This window comes from Protopterus annectens, chromosome 14.part0 (genome assembly GCF_019279795.1).
Source record: "Protopterus annectens isolate FY-2018-M chromosome 14.part0, PAN1.0, whole genome shotgun sequence".
In the NCBI taxonomy this organism is placed as follows: Eukaryota; Metazoa; Chordata; order Ceratodontiformes; family Protopteridae; genus Protopterus; species Protopterus annectens.
In genome coordinates this window covers 598,899,566-598,925,672 of record NC_056748.1, presented here as the reverse complement: position 1 = coordinate 598,925,672, position 26,107 = coordinate 598,899,566, and the positions used below count along the sequence as shown (strand labels likewise).

Genomic DNA, 26,107 nt, shown 5'->3' with positions numbered 1-26,107 from the left:
CTCACACACACACACTCTCACCTATGGCCTATTTAGAGTGGCCAATCCATCTATTGCATGTCTTTGGAATGTGGGAGGAAACCAGAGCACCTGGAAGAAACCCATGTGACCTCAGGGAGGACATGAAGACTCTGCATGGAAGGCACCCCAGATGAGAATCAAGTCATAGAACCCCTTACTGTGGGGCGGCAATACTAACCACTGCATCACCGCAGCCACCCACCTGTCTTCACTGATGATCCTCCAAAAATATTCTTGAGATGCCTTGTGACTTGAGAACAAGTATCAGATGATAAGTTTGTTGCTTTCAGGAGATACAATCCCTTAGCATACTATATCTCTGAACCAAGAAGGATATATTTTCTATTAACAATTTAACACTTATGGAAACAGTTGACCTATACAATGTTAAAGTTGCACACCTCTTACTCTTTGGCCATGGCATAACATATTGTACACTACTGACAAACTGTGAAGAAAAGCTTATCTCATAGTGTACATGGGGAATTGCCATATAAATATGTTGGAACCTACACTATTCACACATTTGCTAGGTTCACTAGTTTCAATATCTAATCAGTTATAGTGAATATGAGTTAATGAAGGAAATGATTATGCTAAGAATTGATAAACCACATTTGGTGAAGGACAGTGTTACTTTACAACAGACATTGTAGAGTAATAATAGCTGCAAAAATGTGTTTTTAATGAGAAGCAGTTAAAATCAAGGAGTTTTGATGAAAGAATCAGAATGACCTGAATACCATTTAAAAACCGATCGGTCTATTGGTATGTTTGCTTTCATATATAGCCTTACATTATTCCTTTCTGTTTTTAGTCTTACTTTTGTTTATAATATTTAAGAAATGCATTATGTGCTTAAGTTCTCAGTAAAGTGTTCAGTATGATAAAACAGAAATATGGAAACAAAAACATGGCCTCTGACAACGGCTGAAACCTCGTGGTGTACTTAACCTGTCCATTCTCCCCTTCATCCTTTGTTAATGCAGATATACCGATACTGTGCCCCATTCTGTTCTGATGTGCTTCCCCTGTACACATTCTTTATGCTCATGAATTCCTTCTTCACACTGTTTTCAGCTCACAACCTCCATTAAAAAGCAGGTACTATATTAAATTACTCTTTGTGTGAAAAACTACTTCTTTACATCTCCCCAGAAGAGACACTCCTCCATTTTTACAGTACGCCTAATTATCTATGTCTGTCTCTATTGCTGAATAACTCTCCTTTTATTACTGTACTAACCCTCTTGATGGCTTTCAAGGTTTCTGTCATACTTCCTTTAATATTCCCGGGCATAGGTGTGTGAATTAAGAGATTCTGGTAGTAAAAATATCATATAAGTATGTTTTACATCCATGTCAACATGTTAAGTGAAGAGGAATATACTTGGCATAGTATTTTACGTTTCTTCACTAGTCTGTACCTTTTCTCACAGACCACAGTTATTTCTTGTTACATTACTGAGCACCTGCTGGTGTGACCTTGCATGCTGCTTGCTCTGTATTCTTCATTGATTCCTGGCTTGTACATTGAAAGTCTTCTGCTATGTGCTCTAGCTGCTCTGCGGTTACCGTCTAGTCTTTACATAAAATGTACCGTGGTTATTCATTACCCTCTCTTGTTTCTCTGTCACCATCGCTCATTACCATTTGACCACTGCATTATATTCTATAGCAAAGTACCTTAAAATTGGCAACTCCTACGTTTACAACTAATTGTACAGCATTTTACAATCACGTCATTTTCATCAAATGCAGACCCAGGAGTTTCCTTCTGTGCACTATTTTCTATGTCTGATATTGCTGTAATTTCCATTCTAATCTCAGACTTAAACACCAAAACAACACTTTAGCAGTTGCATGTGCTGTAGCTGTTAAACCACTTTTCTTTGCTTTTAGCCACTGTGTTTGAAGAAAGACTCTGTCCAGTTACTGAAATTATGGCAAAGAAACTTAATAAACAAATTTATTCGAAATATCACATGGCAGTGCTGTTATATATGAGAAGATTGTTTACAATTGAAATGCTTACCCACTTACCAAAGTAAAGGTGTTAAATATATGTAAGTGTATGAATGAAGACATATTATACAAATATATGGTTACTCTTGTTTTGCCTTTCTGTGAGGAACAGAAAGGTACAAAAGAAATCACTGCATGCATGTGTGTGTGTGTGTGTGTGTGTGTGTGTACACGTGTGCATACGGTCATGTAGGTCACCTTGGTATAGGCCACTACCACTACCCTGCTTAGTTATAGTGATTTAGCTACAAAAGGGGAAGAAGTTACATAATGAACTTAGCCCTGCAGCTCTGTTTCTAGTGGTTTCTCTTACTAATATCAAGACTGAGTTGTAATAAATGTGTAGAGGATGACAGATGGCAATATTTCCCTCTCAGAAAAAAGAAAAAAAATGAGACATAAATATGATTAAAGCATATGACTAAGGAGTACTTAATGGACTAAAACAACAAAGAATAAGTAAAAGCCAAATCTGGATCAGGCATGTACAAGGTGCAGTGATGCCAGTGTCTCTGAATAGGAGTACAAGGTCATTTTTTGAAATGGACTGTTACTGAAAGCCAACATATGAACTGCAAAGATGTCCACTTTACATGTGTACTGAAATATTGTAAAGACAACAGCTATTGAACTAGGTACTCCACATTGACAATATTTTAGAAATGAAAGTAAGAAATTCATTTGCTTTCCTCATTCGATACAGGATTTATGTGTACATGCTCAACTAATTATATGAAAACAGAAAACTATTACCTCAGTAAAAATGCAGAACATTGCAAATATGATTTAACGAGTGAAAGGATGTTTACAATTTCAGTATTGTTTTATCCTCTATGCACTATGTTTCCTCTGTCCTTTACCCGTGCAGATACCCCTCCCTTCACTTTCTAAGTATAGGGTATGTCTCATCCTGAAACTTTTGAAGAAAGTGACTACGTCAATGCTGGAAGAATGCAGCTAGACACACTTAGTCCCAAAACTGGAGTGTGCAGAGAAGCAGTTAACTATTCAGGAAATGTTAAAGACGGTGAAAGTAAGAAGAACTTTAATAGTTCTTCCAGACACAGGACCCCTCTGGAGACCTGTGCTGAACAGACCTGAATCTCTTTTTTAACATTCACAGACTACAACTCTTTTAAACTGTTACATCTGAAAAACTGCTTGCTCTGTTTTTTCTATTTCATACTGGCCTAAGCTATTTCCCCTTAGTTTTGAAGCATTTTACTTTTGCTGTACTTATTTTCTAGTTATATTTGCCTGTTTAATGGTTCTTTTTAAAGATTTCTGACTCATGACACCCTAATTACCCTATACAAAAGTAGATTTTCCATTAATGATTTCTATTTAGCATGGACTGATCATATCCTTTAAGAACTAGAAATACTCTTGTAGAAAAGTGAGAAACATGGATTTTATAACTTTCAAGAAGTGACATCAGGACACTGAGAAAATTAATAAAATTCCATTTTTGTGTGTACTAGATAGCTTATTATAAGAAGTAAATCAATCACAAATGTAACCCCAGAAATCTAATTGAATCCTTTGTTGCCTAATATACGTACCTGAATGCAAATAAATATAGATTTGTTTTATGACTACCATTTGTTAATCAATATAATCAATCATTTTCTTTCTCACTTTCATCCTACATCCAGGATCTACTTTTCATTAAATAATTTTACAATGCACAACTGAACTTTTTACGTACTGAAACTATTTGGTAAAATGCACATGATAGGCTGTCTTTACTTTGTCATTTACCTTGTTATTCTGCCTTGTCTGCACAGTCACAACAATGTAACAATGAACAAAACACTGTGTAGACAACAACATCATGTTGATTTACCTTTTTTACAATCATTACCTGCTGAGCTTTTACTGCCAAGGTCATATTTTAACAGAAGAACTTCTTGGAGTTAAATACATTATTATCACCACTGTAGCAGTCATTACATTCTAAAATTCTAGTGCATATTATATCATAATGGCTCAGTAAGAATTCCGATTTGGCATTTTACTTAATTTTTCCATAGCAGTATAAACACAAGATCAAAGAAGTAAACAAGTTATGATTTTGTCAAAACATCATCAGCTGGTAACTGCAAAACTCATAAAATCATTGAGTTATTGTTAGCAGCATGGATGGAGGTAGTGAAAGTCTGGTGCCAACATTTTATTTGCAGAAGCTCTGTAGCTAGACTGGGTGGGACAAACTATACTAGTTACCTCACTGATGACCCTGTTATGATGCAGTCTGCACAGAAAAAGCCTGTCTAAATGTTAATAGCAATGGTACTATGTTTAAGATCTTGAAGTGGATAAAGTGGACAACAGTACTAAGATCATATCATGATAAATAGTTCTACATCTTGGTGGGGTCCAAATTATATATTGGCAAAGTGCATAATTTCCTATGTGACATGCCTGATATATAGCACACTTCTACTTCTATTCAGAAGTATTATATAAGATATATATATATATATATATATATATATATATATATGTACATATCTTTTTAGGAACATGAGGACACCTTTTGGTTGTTTCACAGTTAACGAAAATACTCCTAAAAGTAAAATTTTCCATGAGACTAATTTAGTTTATATTCTTGGTCTCTGCAGCACAGTTGGACATTTCCTTCTTATACTTTACCACTGGCTGCTACAATATAAACCATGCACCAGTAATAAATGCAAATGGAGATAGAAACTTTATAACTACAGATTCAGATATAGGTCTTCTTCGGAATTATCTGAACATGAAAACATCAGAAACCATCATGTTTATCTTATTAGTTTACTTGCTTTTAATAATATGCTTAATGGGAAATGGGAAAATTATTTATTGCTGCATTCTAGCCAGATGTCTGGCAGTTAGCACAGGGGATTAAGGCTCTAAGCTATTAACAAGCTGCTTTCTGTATCTGTGTTACATGGGTTTGATTCCTTCCACCTCCGTTTGTCTATTGCAGGACTCTGAGAATGTCACTTAGTCAGACAGTGTTCCCAGGTCTTCCCTGAACAGGGACACTTGCATCTGGTAGGCATATCTGGTTAACAGATGAATAAAATAAAAATGTGTTTCTCTCCTTGATGCTCACTAAAGCGTGTGACTGAAACTCCGGTATATGTATACTACAACAAATCAGTACAAACATTAAAATGCAAAACTTTAAAAAGTCTTACTTGAGCCAGGTTAGTACAGTAAACAGAATTCTAATTTTTGAGAAGTAATTTGCAAAATAGTTTACTGGACAAAAATGGCAAACTATTATAATAACGTCTGTTAAAATTATAATGTTGTCCTTACTTTGTACTCAACTAAGTCCCAGAATCCAAACAATTCAACTAAATTTGTATACATCTGAACATAACCCATAACCATACAAATCTACAAGTTTACAAAAAAAAGATGTATTGTATCTGATACCACTATCTAATTTACATTTACAGTATAGGGAATATACAGTGGGTTACAATCAGATATAAGTGATCATTTCTATTTTGCAAACTACAATTCCCTTCTGCAGTACATTAATTCTCAACATGTCTCTTACCATGTGCATCACCATCTTCTGCCATGGCATTGATTTTCTTGTTGCTCAAGACTTGCACATGCTTGCCGCTTGTTCGACTGTACAACTGGTAGGTACGGATAAGTCGTCGACTCAGCTGGTCTGTTACTTGGCTCTGCTCCCTCACATGCTGTGTAAAATTAGGCGGGGACTGAATGGTTACCTTTAAGAAATTAAAGAAATATACAACACACTTTTATATTGTACACACAGGATGGCTAATGTTGGCTTTAGGTCTTCTTTTAGCCTTATGTATGGGGCCTGCTTGACCATTTTTGTAGCCATCATGGACAGAATGAAGTATAAGCTAAATATAATTTCACCATACCACTGTGAGTCAATAAGTAAACAAGAGGATTATGTTCAGTTTACAAATGTATGTTTTACAGATTTTTTTTTATTTTATTAGTGTATGCAGTTTTAATTATGCAAGTAATATCACTACAGTTAAAGTAATGATAATTTGTCTAGTTTCTTGGAACTGTGTGAATACAGAATGTGTTTCCCTACACTGTCTACATAACTATATTGTTTTTTTTTTAAAAAACAGAAGGCACAATATTTTACCAAACTGTCTAAATAACTATATCGTTTTATTTAAAAAAGAAAAGGAACAACAATTAGTGATCATTTTAATTAGACACTACAAATTATGGAGAGACTCATAACTCTCAACCTCTTAAAACAAGAAATCTGGACAAAGCCATAAGAAATGAGGGGACAAAAGCCTAAAAATAGGTACAATGTTTAAATATTGCTCTTACAAACTCAGAAAGTTGATAGAATAAAAGATTTTGCATTAGCATGAATTTTCTAATGGGTATGAAATCTGAAACTCAAATGTGTGACATTATTTTCTGGATTAAATCCTCAATAATTAGCCAGTGATTTGCCAGAAAACCAAAATTGTATGAGGAACAGACAAAAAATATAAGGCAAAAATCTGGATATTCTGCGAAAATCTGGACAGTTAAGAGGCATATCCAGGAGAGTTTTATATTGCATGACTAAACATGATGCTATTAATACTAATTCCTTTTAGCAAATACTCAGTAAACATCTTTCATGAAGACCATATTATATATTTACTATTATGGCATGCAGCTGTATTTGCTGCCATACTGAGTACATGATACACACAGGTATGCTGCTTGTGATCTCTTTTTCTTTCTGTTTATCTACATATGTGTATACATAAATGTATAAACATACACACATATGCACTAAGATGTACATGTACATATCTGTGCGCACTCTATATCATTGCACCTCTACAGAAATCCAAACAAAATCATGAGACTTGAAGACACAATATCTGATGGCATAAAAATGGTAGTCTACAAAAACAGATTATCATTACTGTGTTAGTCTTTGTATTTTATAAGAGTGGGACTAAACACTGTTATCTGTAAAAAATAACTAAGAGTAGTTTTGTTCTACCAGTGTGTGATGCCTGAGTGTTGCCATACTTTCTAGTGCATGTCCCACTGTGGATCTTGTAGTTCAGTATAAAGTAAGTACTGTAACATAATGCTTTCTATGAGCTACCAATGTATTTGACTAGCCATTTTTGCTGCAGCAGATCTGAGTGTAAGAAAGCAATCTATAAAAAGAACTAATCTATCTCCAGTTAATATTTTTACAGAATATGAAGCTGAAAAAGCAGAACACAGCTTTCATGCAGTTATATTTCTTAATTGTCTGCTCCTGGCTGTTATAATATTTATCTAACTGAGCGCTTGAACTTAACCAAAGTGACATAATCACATGTAATAAGTGCAGAGCAATTCTTTACTGCAGGCCATACATTATTCTCTGTAATTCCAGTCAGCTATTGAACCAATAACAAGAGCTTTCATTATGCTGATAAGTTTACAATAACCAGTTCAGCATTAAAGTCTTATTAAACCACATAGAAAGAAATGTACATCGAAATGATTTGAACTGTATGTTTCATTTTTAACCGTCAGTATTCTGATACTGAAATAGGAGTTTTTCTCTGGATATCAGTAACTGTGATCTGTACAAATCATCTATCACTCTCCTCCACATAACTACAACATTTTCATATCTGAAGATAAAATACTTAATTTATGTCACTTTGTTGCAAGTTCTGTGACTGAATGTGTATATAGCATGGTGTGAATTAAGTTACAATAACATATATATATTTTGTGGGTAGACATTCTAGTTTTCTAAACTTATTTAAGCTATATGTAAAATGGCAACAGACCCATTGCTTATAAATGAATATACCAGATACACAGATGATGCTATAAAAAAACTAGACTCTCACAGTTTCCCCATATGAGATAACAAGGCACCCATTTACCCTATCTAGTCACTGGCATCAGCTTTCCTTTCCTGTGTCTGTTATGCTTTTTGCTATCATTTTCATGTTTGAATCTTATCACAGTGTTGACTGACATTTTTGTGGCTAGCCATTTTACATAAAAGTTTGCTATCTTTATTTTGCAAATTATTAACATTTACACAGGATGCTTTGTATCCAGCCGTTTCCTTTTCTGAGATGTACCAGAAAAAAAAACTGTTTAGCTGGAAACTTCTAATAAGAACAATGCAGGTGGTTAGTGGAAATGCTGACATTTAGCTATATAGGTGGGAACATATTTTAAGTTTGCTCACCTCTTCTTCTTCTTTGGGCTGCTCCCATTAGGGGTCACCACAGCAGATCAACTGTTTCCATTTCTTCCTGTCCTCTGCATCTTGCTCTGTCACACCAACCACCTGCATGTCCTCTCTCACCACATCCATAAACCTTATCTTAGACCTTCCTTTTTTCCTGTTACCCGGCAGCTTCATCCTTAGCATCTTTTTCCCAATATACTCTGCATCCCTCCTCAGCACATGTCCAAACCAATGTAATCTTGCCTCTCTGGCTTTGTCTCCAAACCTTCCAACCTGGGCTGACCCTCTAATATACTTATTCCTAATCATGTCCATCCTCGTCACACCCAGTGCAAATCTTAACATCTTCAACTCTGCCACGTCAAGCTCTGACTCCTGCCTTTTTGTCAATGCCACTGTCTCCAACCCATATAACATAGCTGGTCTCACTACCCTCTTGTAGACCTTCCCTTTCACTCTTACTGGTACTCATCTGTCACAAATCATTCCTGACACTCTTCTCCACCCACTCCATCCTGCCTGTACTCTTTTCTTCACCTCTCTTCCGCACTCATCATTACTCTGAACTGTTGATCCCAAGTACTTAAACTCATCCACCTTCACCACCGTTGCTCCCTGCATCCTCACCATTCCTCTATCCTCCCTCTCATTCACACACATATATTCTGTCTTAGTCCTGCTGACCTTCATTCCTCTTCTCTCTAGAGCATATCTCCATCTCTCCAGGGTCTCCTCCCCATGTTCCCTGCTCTCACTACAGATCACAATGTCATCTGCAAACATCATAGTCCACGGGGACTCCTATCTGATCTCGTCTGTCAACCTGTCCATCACCATTGCAAATAAGAAAGGGCTCAGAGCTGATCCTTGATGTAAGCCATCTCCACCTTAAACGCATCCATCACTCCCACCACAGACCTCACCACTGTCACACTACCCTCATACATATCCTGTACCACTCTTACATACTTTTCGGACACTCCTGACTTCCTCATACAATACCACAACTCCTCTCTAGGCACCCTGTCATATGCTTTCTCTAAATCCACAAAGACACAATGCAACTCCTTCTGACCTTCTCTGTACTTCTCCATCAACACTCTCAGAGCAAACATTGCATCTGTAGTGCTCTTTCCTGGCATGAAACCATACTGCTGATCACTAATCTTCACCTCCCTTCTTAACGTAGCTTCCACTACTCTTTCCCATAACTTCATGCTGTGACTGATCGGTTTAATCCTGCCGTAGTTACTACAGCGCTACACATCACCCTTATTCTTAAAAATTGGTACCAAAACACTTTTTCTCCATTCCTCAGGCATCCTCTCACTTTCCAAGATTTCATTAAACAATTTAGTTAAAAACTTCACTGCCATTTCACCTAAGCACCTCCATGCTTCCACAGGAATGTCATCTGGAACAACAGCCTTTCCGTTCTTCATCCTCTTCATAGCTATCCTTACTTCCTCCTTGCTAATCCATTGTACTTCATGATTCACTATCCCCACATCATCCAACCCTCTCTCCCTCTCATTCTCTTCATTCATCAACCCCTCAAAGTACTCTTTCCATCTGCTCAACACACTCTCCTCGCTTGTGAGTATGTTTCCCTCATTATCCTTTATCACCCTTACCTGCTGCACATCTTTACTAGCTTGGTCCCTCTGTCTAGCCAATCGGTACAGGTCACCACTGTAGCCATTTTATATGTATATCAGGATAAAATTAACTGTACTTGTATAGCTCACACTAAACAGTATATCCACGAACCTGTCTTATAAACAGCTATTATATTATGAAGCAACTTTACACATTTTTATTACCTAGAAATTAATTCCTACTGTAATTAAGGACAATCAAAGGTACCTGTGGTTAGAGTCTCCAGTCTCCAATCCATCCTGGCCATATACAGGTAGCACGTGTCAGAGCAAACCAAAATTCCAAAAAAGGATTATCAAGAGTCCAAGTATTTAGTACAATCCCTTCAATTAAATTATTTTATTTCTAAAAACAAAATAAATCCAGTTCCAAATCCTCCTTCTTCAAAAAAAAAAGTCTGACTCCAGATAATTCCCTTTAGGAACTGTATTGGGATAAGGACTTTCCTTGTAGACTACTTCAGAGCCATCTAAGATACAAGAACTAGATCTGAAGAAGTCTATAAGGATGCAGGTGTTTATCCCAATTAAACCTATAAAAGAAATGATCTGGAGTCAGTTCCTTTTTTTTAAGAAGGAGGATTTAGAACTGAATTTATTTTGTTTTTAGAAATAAAACAATTTAGTTGAAAGGATTGCACTAAATACTTAAGACTCTTGACAATCCTGTGTTGGGATTACTATAACTGCAGACAGACACACAATCACAGAATGTACAAGACTGTTGGGCCATGTGACCATTTACACCTTGCCATTACCCACCTTTAGACCAAACCTTCATTTTCAAGGAGTCATAGACAAGTTATGCTGGGGTTGAACTTATGAATACCCATCCAGCTGCCTAATTCCTTCATAAAGGAAGTGAGTGTGTCACATTCCTTGATCTGGAGAAGAAGTTTATTTCAGAGAAGGGGCAGTCATTGTGTGATGACTGTCTCTCCCCACTGTGATTTGATTATTTGTTGAAGCAGGCTCACATCTCTGGTTCTAATGTTCACAAGACTGTTTGATTTGTGGAGAATTAAGAGGCCTTGGACTGCTGGATCCCTAATGGCCCAGAAAGCAGGGCACAGATTACCCCTAAGGTGTCTGTAGGACACTAAATACAGGAACAAGGCATCCGGCCTTTCTTGATAGCTCAGGTCCTTTAGTCCCATAATATTTTTTTTTGTCAGAAACCATTGTGGTTTATCTAACTGCTTAATAATGTTAGTAAAGTACATCCCAAAGGAGACATTGTGTTTCATGATACATCTGATCAATGCAGAATATAGAAGGATCAGGACTTCTTTGAACCTAGCACCCTTCTGTATAGTTTGTTGATTTGTTTCATGAAAGCTTGTTGCCTGCTTCTGGTTACCTTGAAGCCATGCACAACCTTTTAAACCCACATATTAAGATGCAGAACATTTTTATATCAGTAAACAAAATGCAGGACACATTTCACAGACTGTCTCTAGTTTTCTGTGTGGGTGGTAGGTGGGTATGCATATGCTGACATATGCAGATATTTATTATTACTGTTAAAGAAAGACTGCCAGCGTGAGTGCTGAAAGAGAATTACCTTAGACAAAAAGTATGATTTCATTTCAGGTTTGTAGTAAACTACTAGACAAGCTGAAATAGTGTTGACTGTACATATTAAACAACAAAAAATTAGAAAGTAATCAATGGTAGTGTTGTCGCCTCACAGCAAGAGGTTCTCTGGTTGGATTCTCGGCTACAGTGCCTTCTGTGTGGAGCCTGCATGTCCTCCTTGTGTTTGTGGGTTTCCTTCGGGTGCTCCAGTTTCCTACCACGTTTCAAAGACATGCGTCTGGAGCATTTCTCTCTGAGCTTCCACTGAAAACTGGCTTTGTTCTAAGTCGGACTTTCCCGGTAAACAAATGTTAAATAAAATAAATAAAATCATGTTTTATTTTTAAAATGTCAATGACATTGTAGGCCACTGTCCCACATTGATGTGCAAGGATGTTTGTGTGACTGATAAAGTCTCATAACATCTTGAATTTTTTTTTGTGTGGTTGCTGCCCACGTGGTGCTGTCTACTATAGACTTGATCTAATAAAGAAGTGGCTATCACACCAGTAATGATGTGGCTGGTTGCAAAACTGGCACACTTTACTATAAGTAATTCTGTGCAGTAACATTACTAATAGTACATACTATTTTCCATATATGTTTATATATGTTTATATTCCATATATCGTTGTACATGTAGTTACTGCCATTGTGGTAAGTGAAACCTTGAAGTATATTTTCATCATTGTGGCAGTCTTAGTAAGCAGGAGAATTGCTTTCCATATACTCCAGCATCATAATGGCTTAACATACCAATGAAGCCAGCAGCACAAATAAACAATTCAAACAGTTGCCTAAAGGATTCACTAGGCAACTAATACAAAATAAACATGGAATATATCAGTTTCCTGAAACACATAGCAGCCCACTTTGATAATTACCACAATACCTGCGGGTTGTAAAGGGGTCCATATGTCATTTTATTTATAGCACCAATCCAATTATACTTCATGTACTCTTTCTTACATTTGTACATTTCTTTGTATACACACACAAATGTATTATATATACATTATATATATATATATATATATATATATATATATATATATATATATATGAGTATATGTCATTCTGTCATCAGAACCCATTCCATTGACAAAATGTGTTACTCCCAATCCTACAAGAACAACAAAATAAAGTAACAAAAAATGCTGTAGCAGGGAGTGCAAGTCCCCCTGCATCATCCACATGGGATCTATAGCTCACACACTCACATCTGTAAAATTGTACAACAGTGGTGATAAGTAGAATCCTCCTTACCCACACTGTTTTGCAATCTTACTGTAACTGTGAAAATGTACCTAACATTTTTACACAGTAATAAGCACAGATACTAATCAAATCCACCTAATTATATATATATATATATATATATATATATATATATATATATACACATACATATACACACACACATATATATCAGTAAACACCTTATAACAGCCTTTTGTAATACCAACATAAATGCAAAGTACAACTATAAATGTCTGAATGAAAAAATGTATCTATCACACATGTAACCCAATTACTTTTTCAACTAAGCAGAAAATTGATTAACAGAGTGAAACTTATATTTTATATATATATATATATATATATATATATATATATATATATATATATATATACACACACATACACACGCAAATTATTCAAACATAGCTATATAGATTATACACACACACACACACAATGTATGCATGTATAAAAGCACACACATGCAGACACACAAACTCACGCAATGTATGCATGTACAAATGCACACACACACACACACACACACACACACACACACACACACACACACACAAACAGTATACATGTGCAAATGTTCACACATAAACACACACATGCACACACACATACACAGACACACTGTATACATGTGCAAATGTACACACACATACATACTTGGCCTAAAAATATCTGTGAAAAATCATGGCAAAACCCTATGCAAAAGTAATTAAACCTGTTGTGCAGCATTCAAGACTAGATATTACAGGCACAGAGGAACCCTAACAATGTGCGTTGGTAGTAATGAAAAAATATGGAATAAAGGTAAGAAGGGCAGGATTAAACACTGTAATAAACAGGCACACACATGTACACGCGCGAGCACACACACACACACACACACACACTTTTGTAGATTCTAAAAAAAACAGTACAACACGAATTCCCTTTATAAATGCTATATAACATTTAAATAGGTCAATGTTTTGACTTGAATGGGCCTACAAGTGCTGAAATGTGAGGACACTCCCTGAGTAAACAGCAGTGGACATTGAAGTCAAAATAGCCCTCAACATATTTCATCCAAGCAAGCAGGACTAGTTTGGCATTCCTGAGAAACCTCAGCTAGCTTGCTCCTCTGAAGAGGACAGGCAGGGGATTTCTCCTGACGTTTATAAAGATGTATTCTGAACAAATGTTGTAAGGACAGCCCCTTCACCTCGGTGGGTAGTAAAAAGAGTATTCTTCAGGCTTCTGTCAACTGTAAACACTGACTTAAAAAAGATGAATTTGTGCCGGTGTCATTACAGTTTACAATTTATAACATTCCTGGGCAATCTGATCATCTGGACCTGCCATATCTTCCTTGAAGCACTTGGGTGACATACTTTACTATCTTTCCTTACTGGTTCATAACAGGGCTTGTAATACCTTGATTTAGTGTGGAATTTAATACCTTAAAAGTTCATGCTATGTTATTCCGTCAGCCTATTACTCGAATCGTTCCCGGTTTATGATTGTATCTTATTAGATTCTTAAGTGTTTTTTAACGAAGATAGTGTATAATAACGCTGATAAACATGTCCCAGTGAATGTGATGTCCTTCAAGCAAAATACAAGTGTGTGTGTGTGTGTGTGTGTGTGTGTGTGTGTGTGTGTGTGTGTGTGTCACAGTCACTTAGCTAGTCGGTTCAGATACAACGTATATTTTACTGATGGGGTTTAATATCTTTAAATATGTTTATTTTCACTGACAAGGAAACAAGTACAGACTTTCGGATACGAAATCATCTAGAAAAAAGTTATTTCACAGAAATTTAAAAAAGACATCTCAACCAGTAGAGACCATGGAAATGTTTCAAAAATAGGAAGTTCTCTGTGGAAATTAATTTCATTTACTTGGGATATTAAATTCTGACCCACGTACTGTTTAGCAGTCAGCAGTGCGCATTTGCGTTTTGTAAGACTTCTTGTTTCCTCTCAAATGTTACCAAATCAACTCTTCCAAATCCCATACAACTGTGTTTTCATTTCTGAACTGATTAAGTTCTTTATGATATTGACCCCCAAAAACTACCGCGTATGCTTCTATTGAACAGACTTACTAAGTAAACAGCAGTTCCTTTATTTTAATCTTGTAAGGCAAACAACAGTTTTGAAAAAAATAATTTATAATTTACACCTCTATTTTAGTTAGGTTTTAATGGTTTCTTTATTTAGCTTTCCGCGTTATACAATAATTTCCCTTTTAAAATCTACTATATTTATTTGATTAGTATCAGCGTTTTATATCTGGATACGTCTCACTTTTACACCGCATGATACCTATTTTTTCTCTAATTCTGGTATACTTAGCACCACGCCTCACAACTGTGCAGTTTTTCGTAGAATATTCAGATTATTGCCTCATATTTTGGACTGTTCCTCATAAAATGTGTGGTTTTCTGGCAAATCACCGAGGATTGAAGTCACTACCTAATGACATACATTTGAGTTTCAGACTTCACATCCTTACTAAAAATGCACATTAACACAAATCCTGTTAGTGTACCAACTATCTAAGTTTATACGAGCGATATATAAAATATGTATCTATTTTTAGGGCCTTTGTCCTCCCAGTGTTTTAGGCTTTGCCCAGATTTATTGCATTTAGAAGTTGAGCTATACGCTTACCACCATCCCCATGCTGAACTCTTCTCTTACTGCTGTGCCCTCGATTATACTCATTGTCAACATTTTACACAAGTTAGACACAGCTATAACAATTCAATCACAGAATAAATCATGCAACTATAAGATAACAAAGTACTTACCTGAGCTTGGAAGCAAAAGGCAAAGACGTGGAACAGCCTGAAAATGACAAAGTAAAAAGAGAGAAGGAAGGCTAATGAGTCAGTGGGACTAAACATCAATAAACAAAATATGAACAACTATACAAAAATAAGTACGGAAACTGAAAATTAAACGTGTGGTTTGTAATAATGTTTTAAGTGGAGATACTTACAAACAACCAAGTGCAGATGGTATCAAGCGCATTGTATTAACACGTATGAATATAAGTTGAGCGAGTCCTGTTGCGTTCAAAGGACGTGGAAGATTTGATAATATTCCCCGCAAAGACGAGCTGGATTCGGTGCCAATCCTGTCTAACGGCTTTGGGTTAAAGGGCAATCCAGTGAAAGACTAGCGGGTAGATAACGGTGTGTCCAGGGCTGGCTACCTGCCCTCAGAGGCATTAAAACAAGCTGCGTCCTCTAAGAAATTCGGTTCCCAACGAAGGAATTTAAGGTTGGAGTCCTTCTTCCTCACCCACTATTAGAACAAACGTTGTGGAACTCGTAAGTGTACTCCACACGTGGATTAGTCTTTACCAAAATTGCACGGGTGCTAGTAAATCAAAACTGCCAACAACAGTAGGCGATGCCCAATGATTGGACTGTAAGATGGCACGATTCCACCAAAATACTGTACTGTTTCCACTTGAATTACAAAGTAAAAGAAGGCAAAGTTTGTCTGATGTCTGCAAATTAGTCCAAAAATGGCAAAGGGGGGGTCTTCCACTCCACCATCCAGTTTTGAGTCCAGAGTTATTTGTACAACCAGTTCTGTTTGGCAGGGATCCAGCACACAGATACTCAGGGCTGGGGGCTTCCACGGGTACTAAAACTACTGCAAAAAATGGTAGAAGAATGAATGATGATTTTGCCTGGAAATTACAGTGTAATGCTTTTCAATCAAAGTTGTTCTGCATTCATTAAGGGGCTAACTGCATGACTTTAGGGGCCAACTTCTTAAAGTCAGACTGCAAAGCCACCGGATTTACCAAAAAAAATAAAAAATAAATAAAAAAAGAAAGAAAAAAAGAAAAGGGAAGAAAAATCGGTCAGAACCCCTTTTAAGTCTAGAAAGCAAGTTAAATCAAAAAGCAGTGTTATTGTCCGAACTGGCTGCTGCCGGCTGCGAATACGAAAGCTCTGTCCCTGGTAGGAGTAGTCTGCTCCGACCTCCCTTAGGTGAAGATGCCGGTGGGCTTTATTTCCTTCCTTCCCTCGGGTTCCTCTTTTAACCTGCTGCCAAAGCGAACTGATCTTCACAGTGCCTGCTATTGCGTTTCTCAGCATCAAGTGTTACCGACTCCCCCTGTGATCGTATCTTGTCCCCTCCTCTTGTCCTCCGATCTTCTCCAGTGTCAACCCCCCTTCCTCTCATTGCCTTCTCAGTTCTCCTCCGTCCCAGGGTAATATGGGAACTTGGGCCAGCCCCCTTTTTTCAAACACTGACAGCCAGGCAATAGCAACGCAACACACACACACACAAATACACACACACTGTTCGAATATTTGAATCACAAAGGCAGTTTTGGTTCAGAACAACACAACTATTTTACGGCTCATACAACTGTAAGGAATGGACGTGAATGTTGTGAGTTCAGCCTTGGTTATCTGAATTGCATGCGTGTGTCTGTGTGGATGTATGTATATATATATATATATATATATATATATATATATATATATATATATATGATGTGTATATAGATATATGATGTGTATATAGATATATTTATTTATGTGTGTGTGATAAATATACGTTATTCAAGTACGCACACGTATGCTATCTTTAACTATCTGTCATCTACACACACACACAGAAATAGAGAGGGTTCGAATATTCCTATCACAAAGGCAGTTTTAGTTCAGAACACAACTGCAGACATTTTACAGTTCATACAACTGTAATGAATGGACATGAAGGTTTTGAGTTCAGCCTTAGCTATCTGTATTATATGTGTGTGTTGTATTCATGTTATACACGCATGCATATATAGACCCTATACACAGAATCTTTGTGTGTGTGTGTGTGTGTGTGTGTGTGTGTATGTATATATATATATATATATATATATATATATATATATATATATATATATATATGTGTGTGTGTATGTGTGTGTGTATGTGTGAGTATGATTGATATACGTAATACAAACAAGCACGAATGTATTATCATTGACTGCTCCTCCCCAGCACACACGAAGCACTTGGTAACTTCTTTCGACAAGTCCTCACATATGCATATTGGTGAAGTATATGGCATGCCTGTCGATGCAGAGAATGCAGCGTACAACTAAAATGGCTTGGTTAGGCTGTAGTCGGATAGTCTTGTAAAGACACTCATTAAGCAAATATAATAAATAAATTCAAGTGTTATCAACTTTAACAGGAAGGGGTGTGTAAAATGTACTCTAAAAGTGCCTCGCTCTGCGTCTACGACTTCAATATTTCCTAGACACTATCTGTAAGAGGCATATAATCACGGTATTTAAACACGCTTGCAGTTTTATTATATTTTATTACTGGACGTTGTTTAATATTATAACCTACAAATGGATTTTAAATGGCAATTTGCACTTTTATTAAATAATTCTCGGGCAAATTCTGTGGTCTGCAGATTACAGATGTCTAAATTTCTCCACACACACACCCACACACACGTACGCTTATACGCACATACGCACTCAAAGTCCGGGGTGGAGTGGAGAATGTCCTCCCTAGTTAATGTTGATAGTCAGGGAATGGTTTAAGGGAATAACGGTAGTGATGGGTCGTGATGTTAGACCCAAGGCTGTCCTGGAGTGGGATAACATTAACGCACACCCGCACCCTGAAGGGCAAACACACTCAGGCGTTTTCCATGTGCCTCTTCATCTAGATGTGTTTTTAAGAGTGCATCACCTATTTCTGAGTGTGTAAGTCTTGCTCTCGGAAAGTAAGTTAAGTAAATAAATAAATAAAAATAACAAAAAAAATAACTATGTAAACTGAGCGGTACAGGAAATAAGAGAATATCTGTGTTTGAAAAATAAAGGAATCTGTATTTACGATATATGAGATGTTATGCGTAAATGTGCACATAACATCTCGTTCCACACCATTGATGAAAATGTATTTATTCTGCCAAACAGCGTCAACAGAAGTGTTTCAAGTACAGCTCGATCCTTTTATTAATGTACTTGCCGCTCGTTTTAATATTTGGCTGCATGGTAGATTCCCGATATAGAATTTCAAATAGTTCTTAGCACATTCCTCATTATGTAATGTTTTATAAATATGTCACTGGTGGAAGCTTTGTGAAATTGTGGGTCATAATTTTAGTAGTATGACATGAAGGTTGTATTATAACTTACTGGGAGCTGTAGACCAGTTCCAAGTGTTGGGTGCACTGTTAGAGCTGTTAGGTGCATGGCTCCATTGTAGCAAAAACAGTGGACCTGGAGGGAGTTTTTTTCTTGTGCAAAGGACGCTGTCAGCAAAACCATGCATTAACAAGGAAAAAAAGAAGAAAAAATGATCATGCAACCAGAACAAAGCAGCGTTATCCATTTGTTTAAGAACGAGTGCAGGAATTAAAATATCACTATGTGCAATTCGTTAAGCTGTGACTGAAAGTTTTTTTTTTACTGAGTGACTTAATCATTGTGCGGTATCATTCATCTTAATACAGTTAGTGACTCGTACACATTGCTTATTCGGAGGGGTTTACGTGGCGGTTGGTGACATTAATTTAACAAAACCTGTATACTTCATTTAAAAATGTATCTGCTGAAAGCATTCACTAATAGACACGGATTCCTACCTAGTCGTCATACTTAGCTGTAATTCTCACTAGATTTTATAGAAGTACAGTAAAAAAGATTGTCACTACATGTAGGGAATCCAGTGAGGCAAATTTAGGGAAGAGTAAGTGTTTGTCTAAAGAAGAATGTGTAAAACCCATGAGTGCTTCTCTACTGTCATCAGAAGGCAATCTGCAATCACATTTATGACCGCTATTTTTTTCTAAGGTATTTATGTAAGAAGGGTCTGATACTGAACAGAAAATTATATTGTTTTTTGTATTAGTTACTATTTCGATAAGTTTTTGATTGTAGGGCTCAGGTGAAAGTATTTGAAGCAGCTATGTTTGTGAGTAACAATTTATTTTAGCTGGCCTCGGGAGGTCTGGTTTTATGTAAATAATGAAAGGAGGACCGCACGTTAGTTTTATATTGACACCATTTTATAATAAAATTGTTTTGAATCCAGAGAGACTGTGAAAACTGAAAAATCTTTAAAATGGGAAAGGGCATAAATAATGATCAGTTTGTTTTTTTATCCATCATGGTAACTGTAGAAATTTTGGAAACAGTTTCGAGCGTGTTGTAAAGTTTGTGTGCGCGCGCTTGCTTATAAAAGCAACATTAAGCCATTTAAAAGACCTCACGCACGCGTATGAGCCGCTTGATATGCGGTTACAATCGTTAACATTAATAAATATTGAATTGCATTGCATAAAAATGACACAAAATACACAGGACTTTTTGTAGGCATCTAACACACGTAAAATGTATTCACACAAACCAATATGCACACGGCTTTTAATAGGTATCTAATTTGGTGCAGCATGGCTCTAAACAAACAAGGGACAAATCCAGAAGTAACCAGGGACAGTCAGGGGACACTTTTAAAATTAACTTGACATATTGACAGAATAAGGCAATGTGAATTAATATATATTTTCTGAAGTAAAATAAGTCTGCGGCTGATTACTGTCATTATTTATTACGTGTGATTCATCACATTTTCCCCAAATGTCACCAAATTTAGGTGGGATTTAAGAGGAGCGTAGAGCTAAAATTTGAGTCAAAATCAGGGACAGCTGAGAGGAACGCGGAGCACATTTATTTGCACTTAACATTTTAAGACTGTTAAAAAAGTGGTGGGTACAAAATGGCTGTAAACAGCCGGGGGTCCCTTTGTGTATTGCAAGTAGCTGGAGCTGTCACCTTGGCCCCCACAGGAGGTGTTAGACTTATTAAAAGGATTATAGAAGAAAACTTTGATAAACCCAATAAACATTTTGCTATACAGCTCCCCCAAATGAAAATCCTTGTAAGTTTTTTCCACTTCCTCGTACCGGAATGATTATCTTTAAACAGCCATACGCATACATATGAGTGATAACCCTTAAAAAAAAAAAATGGATAAAGACAAAATGGGGGGGGGGGGGGGGGCAAAACCACAAATCAAGTGCAGGTTTTAATTATTGCTCTTAGAAATTTAGAAAGTTAGTAGAACAGCATGTATTACGTTAACATACGTGTTCTGAAGGATACGAAATCGGAAACATAAATGTCTGTCATTTAGTTTTCAGTTAGATTTGCCGAAAGACTACCAATTTTAGTAGGGGCAGACCACAGATATGAGGCAAATGTGGTCAAGATGAAAGGTGTACACTAGGCCAAAAGCTCTAATGTATGACAAAGTAAACACACTAAGACTATAGTGGTAGATTAATATTGCATCCAATGCACATTCAGCGCCACGGACAAGTTTTGCTGAAGTTTGGTTTCCTTTCAGGCCATCAGGTGCATTTAGGAGAGTTGCTAGGAGATGCACAGGACACAAGTTCAACGCATCTTAGCTGGTGTTTATTATCTACACGTGAGGCACGTATTAAGGAAGAGTTACTCAAGGGGAGTTTGTCTTTGTACTAGTAGATGGAGGTTTAATATCTATTCCTTCAGCAGATCATTGCTAAAATTCACTCTTTCCTTCTGCCAACAGCACGATACATTAGCATTATTTATGTTTGTATTGTTAGATAACTATATGGTAAACTAATCATCAGCGCCCTCCTCTTGCTGCCTTATTTACTCACTCCTTTCTAAATCAAACAGCAAATTGAGAAGATTTTAATGGACATCTCGTTGCCCTGATAACAACATTCGCACCTTGTGCGAGGAGTAATTTAATACTACTAAAGATGAACCCTCGCATGTAAACTGCCAAGCAGATAAGGGGGTCGCCTCAAAATAACGCTTTTGGGGGGTAGGATGTGGAGACTTGACGCTTTTATAGTGATGACCTCTGACCTCACAGCCAGCAGACGCTTAAAATGTAAAAAGATCAATTTTCAGTGGGGTGGTTAAGGACAGCAAAAAAAAACCGGAAATTGACAGCTACCGATTTTAACATTATTTTAGGATTTAAATCCGAATGAATTAATACCCATAGTTTTGAATTTATAACGTATGTAAAAACTATATGCTGATAAAATAATACTGACCCATCTAAATCAAAGTGCAAGTTTTCACGTTTAGGTTCTTTATAATCATCTCTGTAAACCTTTCTTATAATCGCGTTGTAGGTATCTTATGGTTTAAGTTCGTCTTGATATTGACATATCAGCCTCTAGCGATGATTTCCATTGTACTGGTGTGGGGTGAGGTACAATTATGGCCCTCTGGTTCAATTCTCACCATGATTATATTAATACAAGGTAACGATTCCTCAAATCACAATCTTATGTGGCAGCTATCCCCTTAAACAATGAAGGACAACAGCAAGAACGTCTGAAAGTGAAAGTGTCAAAACACAAACATGGGTACTGAAAACATTTTAGGGGTCTGGTGACCTTCTAGAATGAGAAAAGCTATGTGGTCAATATTTAGATAGCTGTTTAGTTAACCAGGGAGAATACCATCAACAGTTAAGAACCAGCTGAAAGAGGCTGGGGGGGGGGGGGGGGGGCACACAAATACTACTATTAATACCTGGGTAAGAGTTATTAGGTATACTAGCTCCTGCAAGTCGGTGATAAGTGTACAGATGTAACATTGTCAACCCACCTCATAAAGTACTCTGATCACGAAAGTATAGTCGCTAAAATGCAGTTCAGTGAAGTAGGCATCACAAAAGTCTAATGTAAAGCCATCAGAAAGTCACTGCAGACATTAACATTGCAATGTAAGGCTACCACCTTGACAAAGGTCACTAAGAGGGCAAACATTGCAGTATATTACAAAAGGAGTACCTTGTGTTGTTTTGTCTCATTTCTGATCCGGCCAAGTCCGTCTTGGCCACCGTTAGTCTCCAAACATAGGAACCAGGCGTCCAGTGAATAAGCAGCTGACTGGACAATAACCAGTCTGCAGTAGAAGGCACACGCGAAAGGTGATTTGATATTCATCATTTTAAGTGTCTGTTGCTGGCTTTGTGAGTTCAGAAAAACAATGTCAGAGCACAGAAAAAATATAACCCTCACATTCTCGAACGCGAAACAACTCAAACCAAATGAAAAAGGCTCGCTAATGCGCAAAATTTAAAAGAGGGAATGCTGCCAGACCCTTATCTACAGACGAAAACACTTGACTATCTAATGGGGGTGGGGCAGAAACAACACAGAATTTGTGGTTTGTTAGGTCTTCCCACCGCACAATTCCCGACAAAATCAGTGTGATTTGTTTTATACACATACTTTTATGTGTTACAGTACCAAGCACAATCACAGCTGTCCACTAAGGTAATGGTTACATATTAAGACAAAACACGGGCACCACGCATACTGAGGTAACCATCCACGAGCTGTAGCAGAATTACTAAACTAGTCTAAGGCAGAAACACCATGCAGATAAAATACAAACGAAGCTGGAAGGGATTGTTCTGCAAAAATTGTAGGAAATTATAAAATCCAAGACACGAATATTTGAGTAACACAACGGGCAGCCAGGCAAACGTACAAGCTCACTTTGTTGTACACAACCTTTTGATAGTTTTCTTGGTAGCGATAGTGTAATTGTTGCAAACGTTTGCATAGCGTAGGTTTTTCGGACTTTCAAACAAGGAACGAAGACACTCTCATACCGTGAGGTACGCGAGGCTTAGTGAACTTTGAATTTAAAGATTCTCTCTAGTGCTCTGAAGTTCCAAAGTCTGTCTTGATAAATGATGGAAAATATGTGGGAGGAAATGGAGTTGCGGTCTTACAGTTCACAGGACACTTGTGTGTGATGTGTGTGTGCGCGCGGTGTTGTTGTTAATAAGAACAAATGACCAATTTACGAGATAATTAGGGGGTGCGATTCAGACCCGTATGTGAGCTGCAATCTTCCATTGCAGACCACCTTATGCACCTAAACATACATCTGAAGTGTGCCTCATTACGAGGAAATTCATTTTGAGACTTAAAAATTCATTGTTTCACGCTATTCTAAATTGAAATTCTGTGCCACACATTCATTGATAAGAGTTTTAACAAATAACCACAGTAAATAATATTGAATCTTATCAGTTCATGAAAATGACTTTTTGTAAGTGAGGTGAAACAGTTATTAGCCAAGCAGCGAGCTTCCTAGTTAAACTGTTGCAGTGTTTCACATTTTCCGTTTGTTTCACGTTGTGAGAGGTAGTTTCCCCACAGTTTATCGAAATGACAGGTTAAGAGCTACGTAGCTAATGCCCAACATGGTGCGTGTGGCGATTGTGAGAGGGTGAGACCGGTTGATTATAAACAAGTACTAAGCTAAGTTATAGTCACAAGGCAAGACTATATCACTTGATGAGTATAGTGTCTCAGTAGGATTCGAGTGAGGGAACAGCGCTCAGTGTTCCAGACTTCCCAGTACATTTGGTACATGATGGAGACTTGTTTATCAGTAGCATGTCTTTGGCGTTTGCACAAGTCGCTGCTCTGGTGCTGTTCTTTGGACAGGTAAAGTGTGCGTGTGTTAAGTTGGACCTGTCTGACTCAGACTTCTAGGCTATCATGACACCATCACATCGTTTTATATTAGCGAGGGGGTTTGCTCTGCTGTCAGCTTTCAGTTTTTGATAATTTTGTACTAATTTACTGCATTACGAGGACGCTAGAACATAAAGCTGATGCGGTACATTTTCTTGGATCAACAGAGATTTTTACAATACAATCTTTCCGTCTAGCCCAACCTCTTCGTCAGGGAATAATACAGGAGGGTGGAATACAACAAGTTACATAGTTGTTAGGACTTTATACGCATTGTGTACTGGTGCCTGTGAAAATTTTCATTTAGGATCGATGCATCCTGTCCCGTTTTCAAAGGCTCTCTCCCCTGCTGCACACCTCCCCAAAACACTTCTAGGGACTACCTGTGAGAATGAGTTGGTGCGCCCTTATCATCACTAAGCGAAGGTCTTGAACCAGACAAAGCTTAGGAAAGGGTCATTGATGGGCAGCTCCAAATTTGTACAGCTGGGCATGACAACCAGTTGTCTCCGCCTCGCTATCTTTACCAAGTTCAACATTATTTTCTTTATTTAATTGAAAGTTGATAGAAATTACCTGTTAATAATCCGACGATTGGCACCAGACACCCCCCCAAATCACTTTCTTTGTAGTCTTGCTTATTTATTGGCTTCCTGAAACAGTTGTTTCAATACATTTGCAATATATATATACCATTTCTAAAAGGAAAGGGTAACTTTTTCTACTATATATATATATATATATATATATATATATATATATATATATATATATATATATAATAATAATAATAATATAATTGTATTATCAGATCAAAACAAGTAATGAAAAAAATAGGCAATCTGTTATGATTCTGAGGCAGGTGTTTATAATGGAGAACGCATGACTCCATTAGCGTACTTATATATGCAGCCTAGATATTTTATTTTAATCTGTTTTTGGCCCCAGATTCGGAGTAATCTTGAATGCGTCAAGCCACAACGCAACTGTTTGCAGTACCAATTCCCATTCATTCATTCTCCTGTTATCCGCTTATTCCAAGTCAGGTTCACGGAGTTACAGGTGCTTGCCTTGACACCCCCTGGGCACAAGACAGGTGGGATGGTGCGCCACTCCCTTGCAGAACGAACACACACACACACACACACACACACTTACTTTTGAAGGATCGACAATTTACCGTTGGCGCCTGGTTTGCGATGATGGAGGAGATCGGAGTGTTAAACACCAATCCAACACAACCGACATAGAAAAAACGTGAAGACTCCCACAGTATTGTAGAAAGTATAGCTCTCAGCCTTCCATCTCCAAAATGAGGAACACTAACCCTCATAATGTGGAACAAATGGGCAAAATATGGAACACACACTAATGGCTTACTAACAACGTCAACTAGGAACTAGGATGGCTAAAATATGGTGGCTTTACTTATAAAGAAGATCTTTTAATGAATTAACATGATTAATTTCTATTTACAATGGATTTCACTTAAAAAATTCCTATCACTGAATGTGTGACAGAGTCTTTCAATGTGGAACTTTGAGGAACTTCGAGGAACGTGAACTTTTTAAGACCCCAAATGAGGTACGTTTCTCGTAATGGGGTACACTTGAGAGGTATGGAACAGGCAGGCATACGGATAGATACGCACGCAGAAGACTTTCTGTACTAGTCGGTTTAGGCTATTTCTGGATGTGTACCAAACATACAATACGGCTTCCTGAAAAGTAATCCAATGCCAAGTTCGCCTGTCTTTTGGATCAGCTTTTGTTCATAAGCAGCCAATAAAGCCTGCCCC

General features: G+C 37.3%; 1 protein-coding gene across 1 annotated transcript in view; it reads right to left on the bottom strand.

Annotated features, from left to right (window-relative positions):
- The window catches only part of FGF8 (fibroblast growth factor 8), a 74,781-nt gene extending 57,929 nt beyond the window's left edge, over window positions 1–16,852 (bottom strand). Inside the window, exons 1-3 of the mRNA XM_044056340.1 lie at window positions 15,752–16,852; window positions 15,561–15,597; window positions 5,606–5,786 (exon numbers count right to left, since the gene is read on the bottom strand). Coding sequence (XP_043912275.1) covers window positions 5,606–5,786; window positions 15,561–15,597; window positions 15,752–15,783 — 250 coding nt within the window. The 5' untranslated portion in view covers window positions 15,784–16,852. The remainder of the gene's footprint in view (window positions 1–5,605; window positions 5,787–15,560; window positions 15,598–15,751) is intronic.
- Between the last annotated feature and the right edge of the window lie 9,255 nt (window positions 16,853–26,107).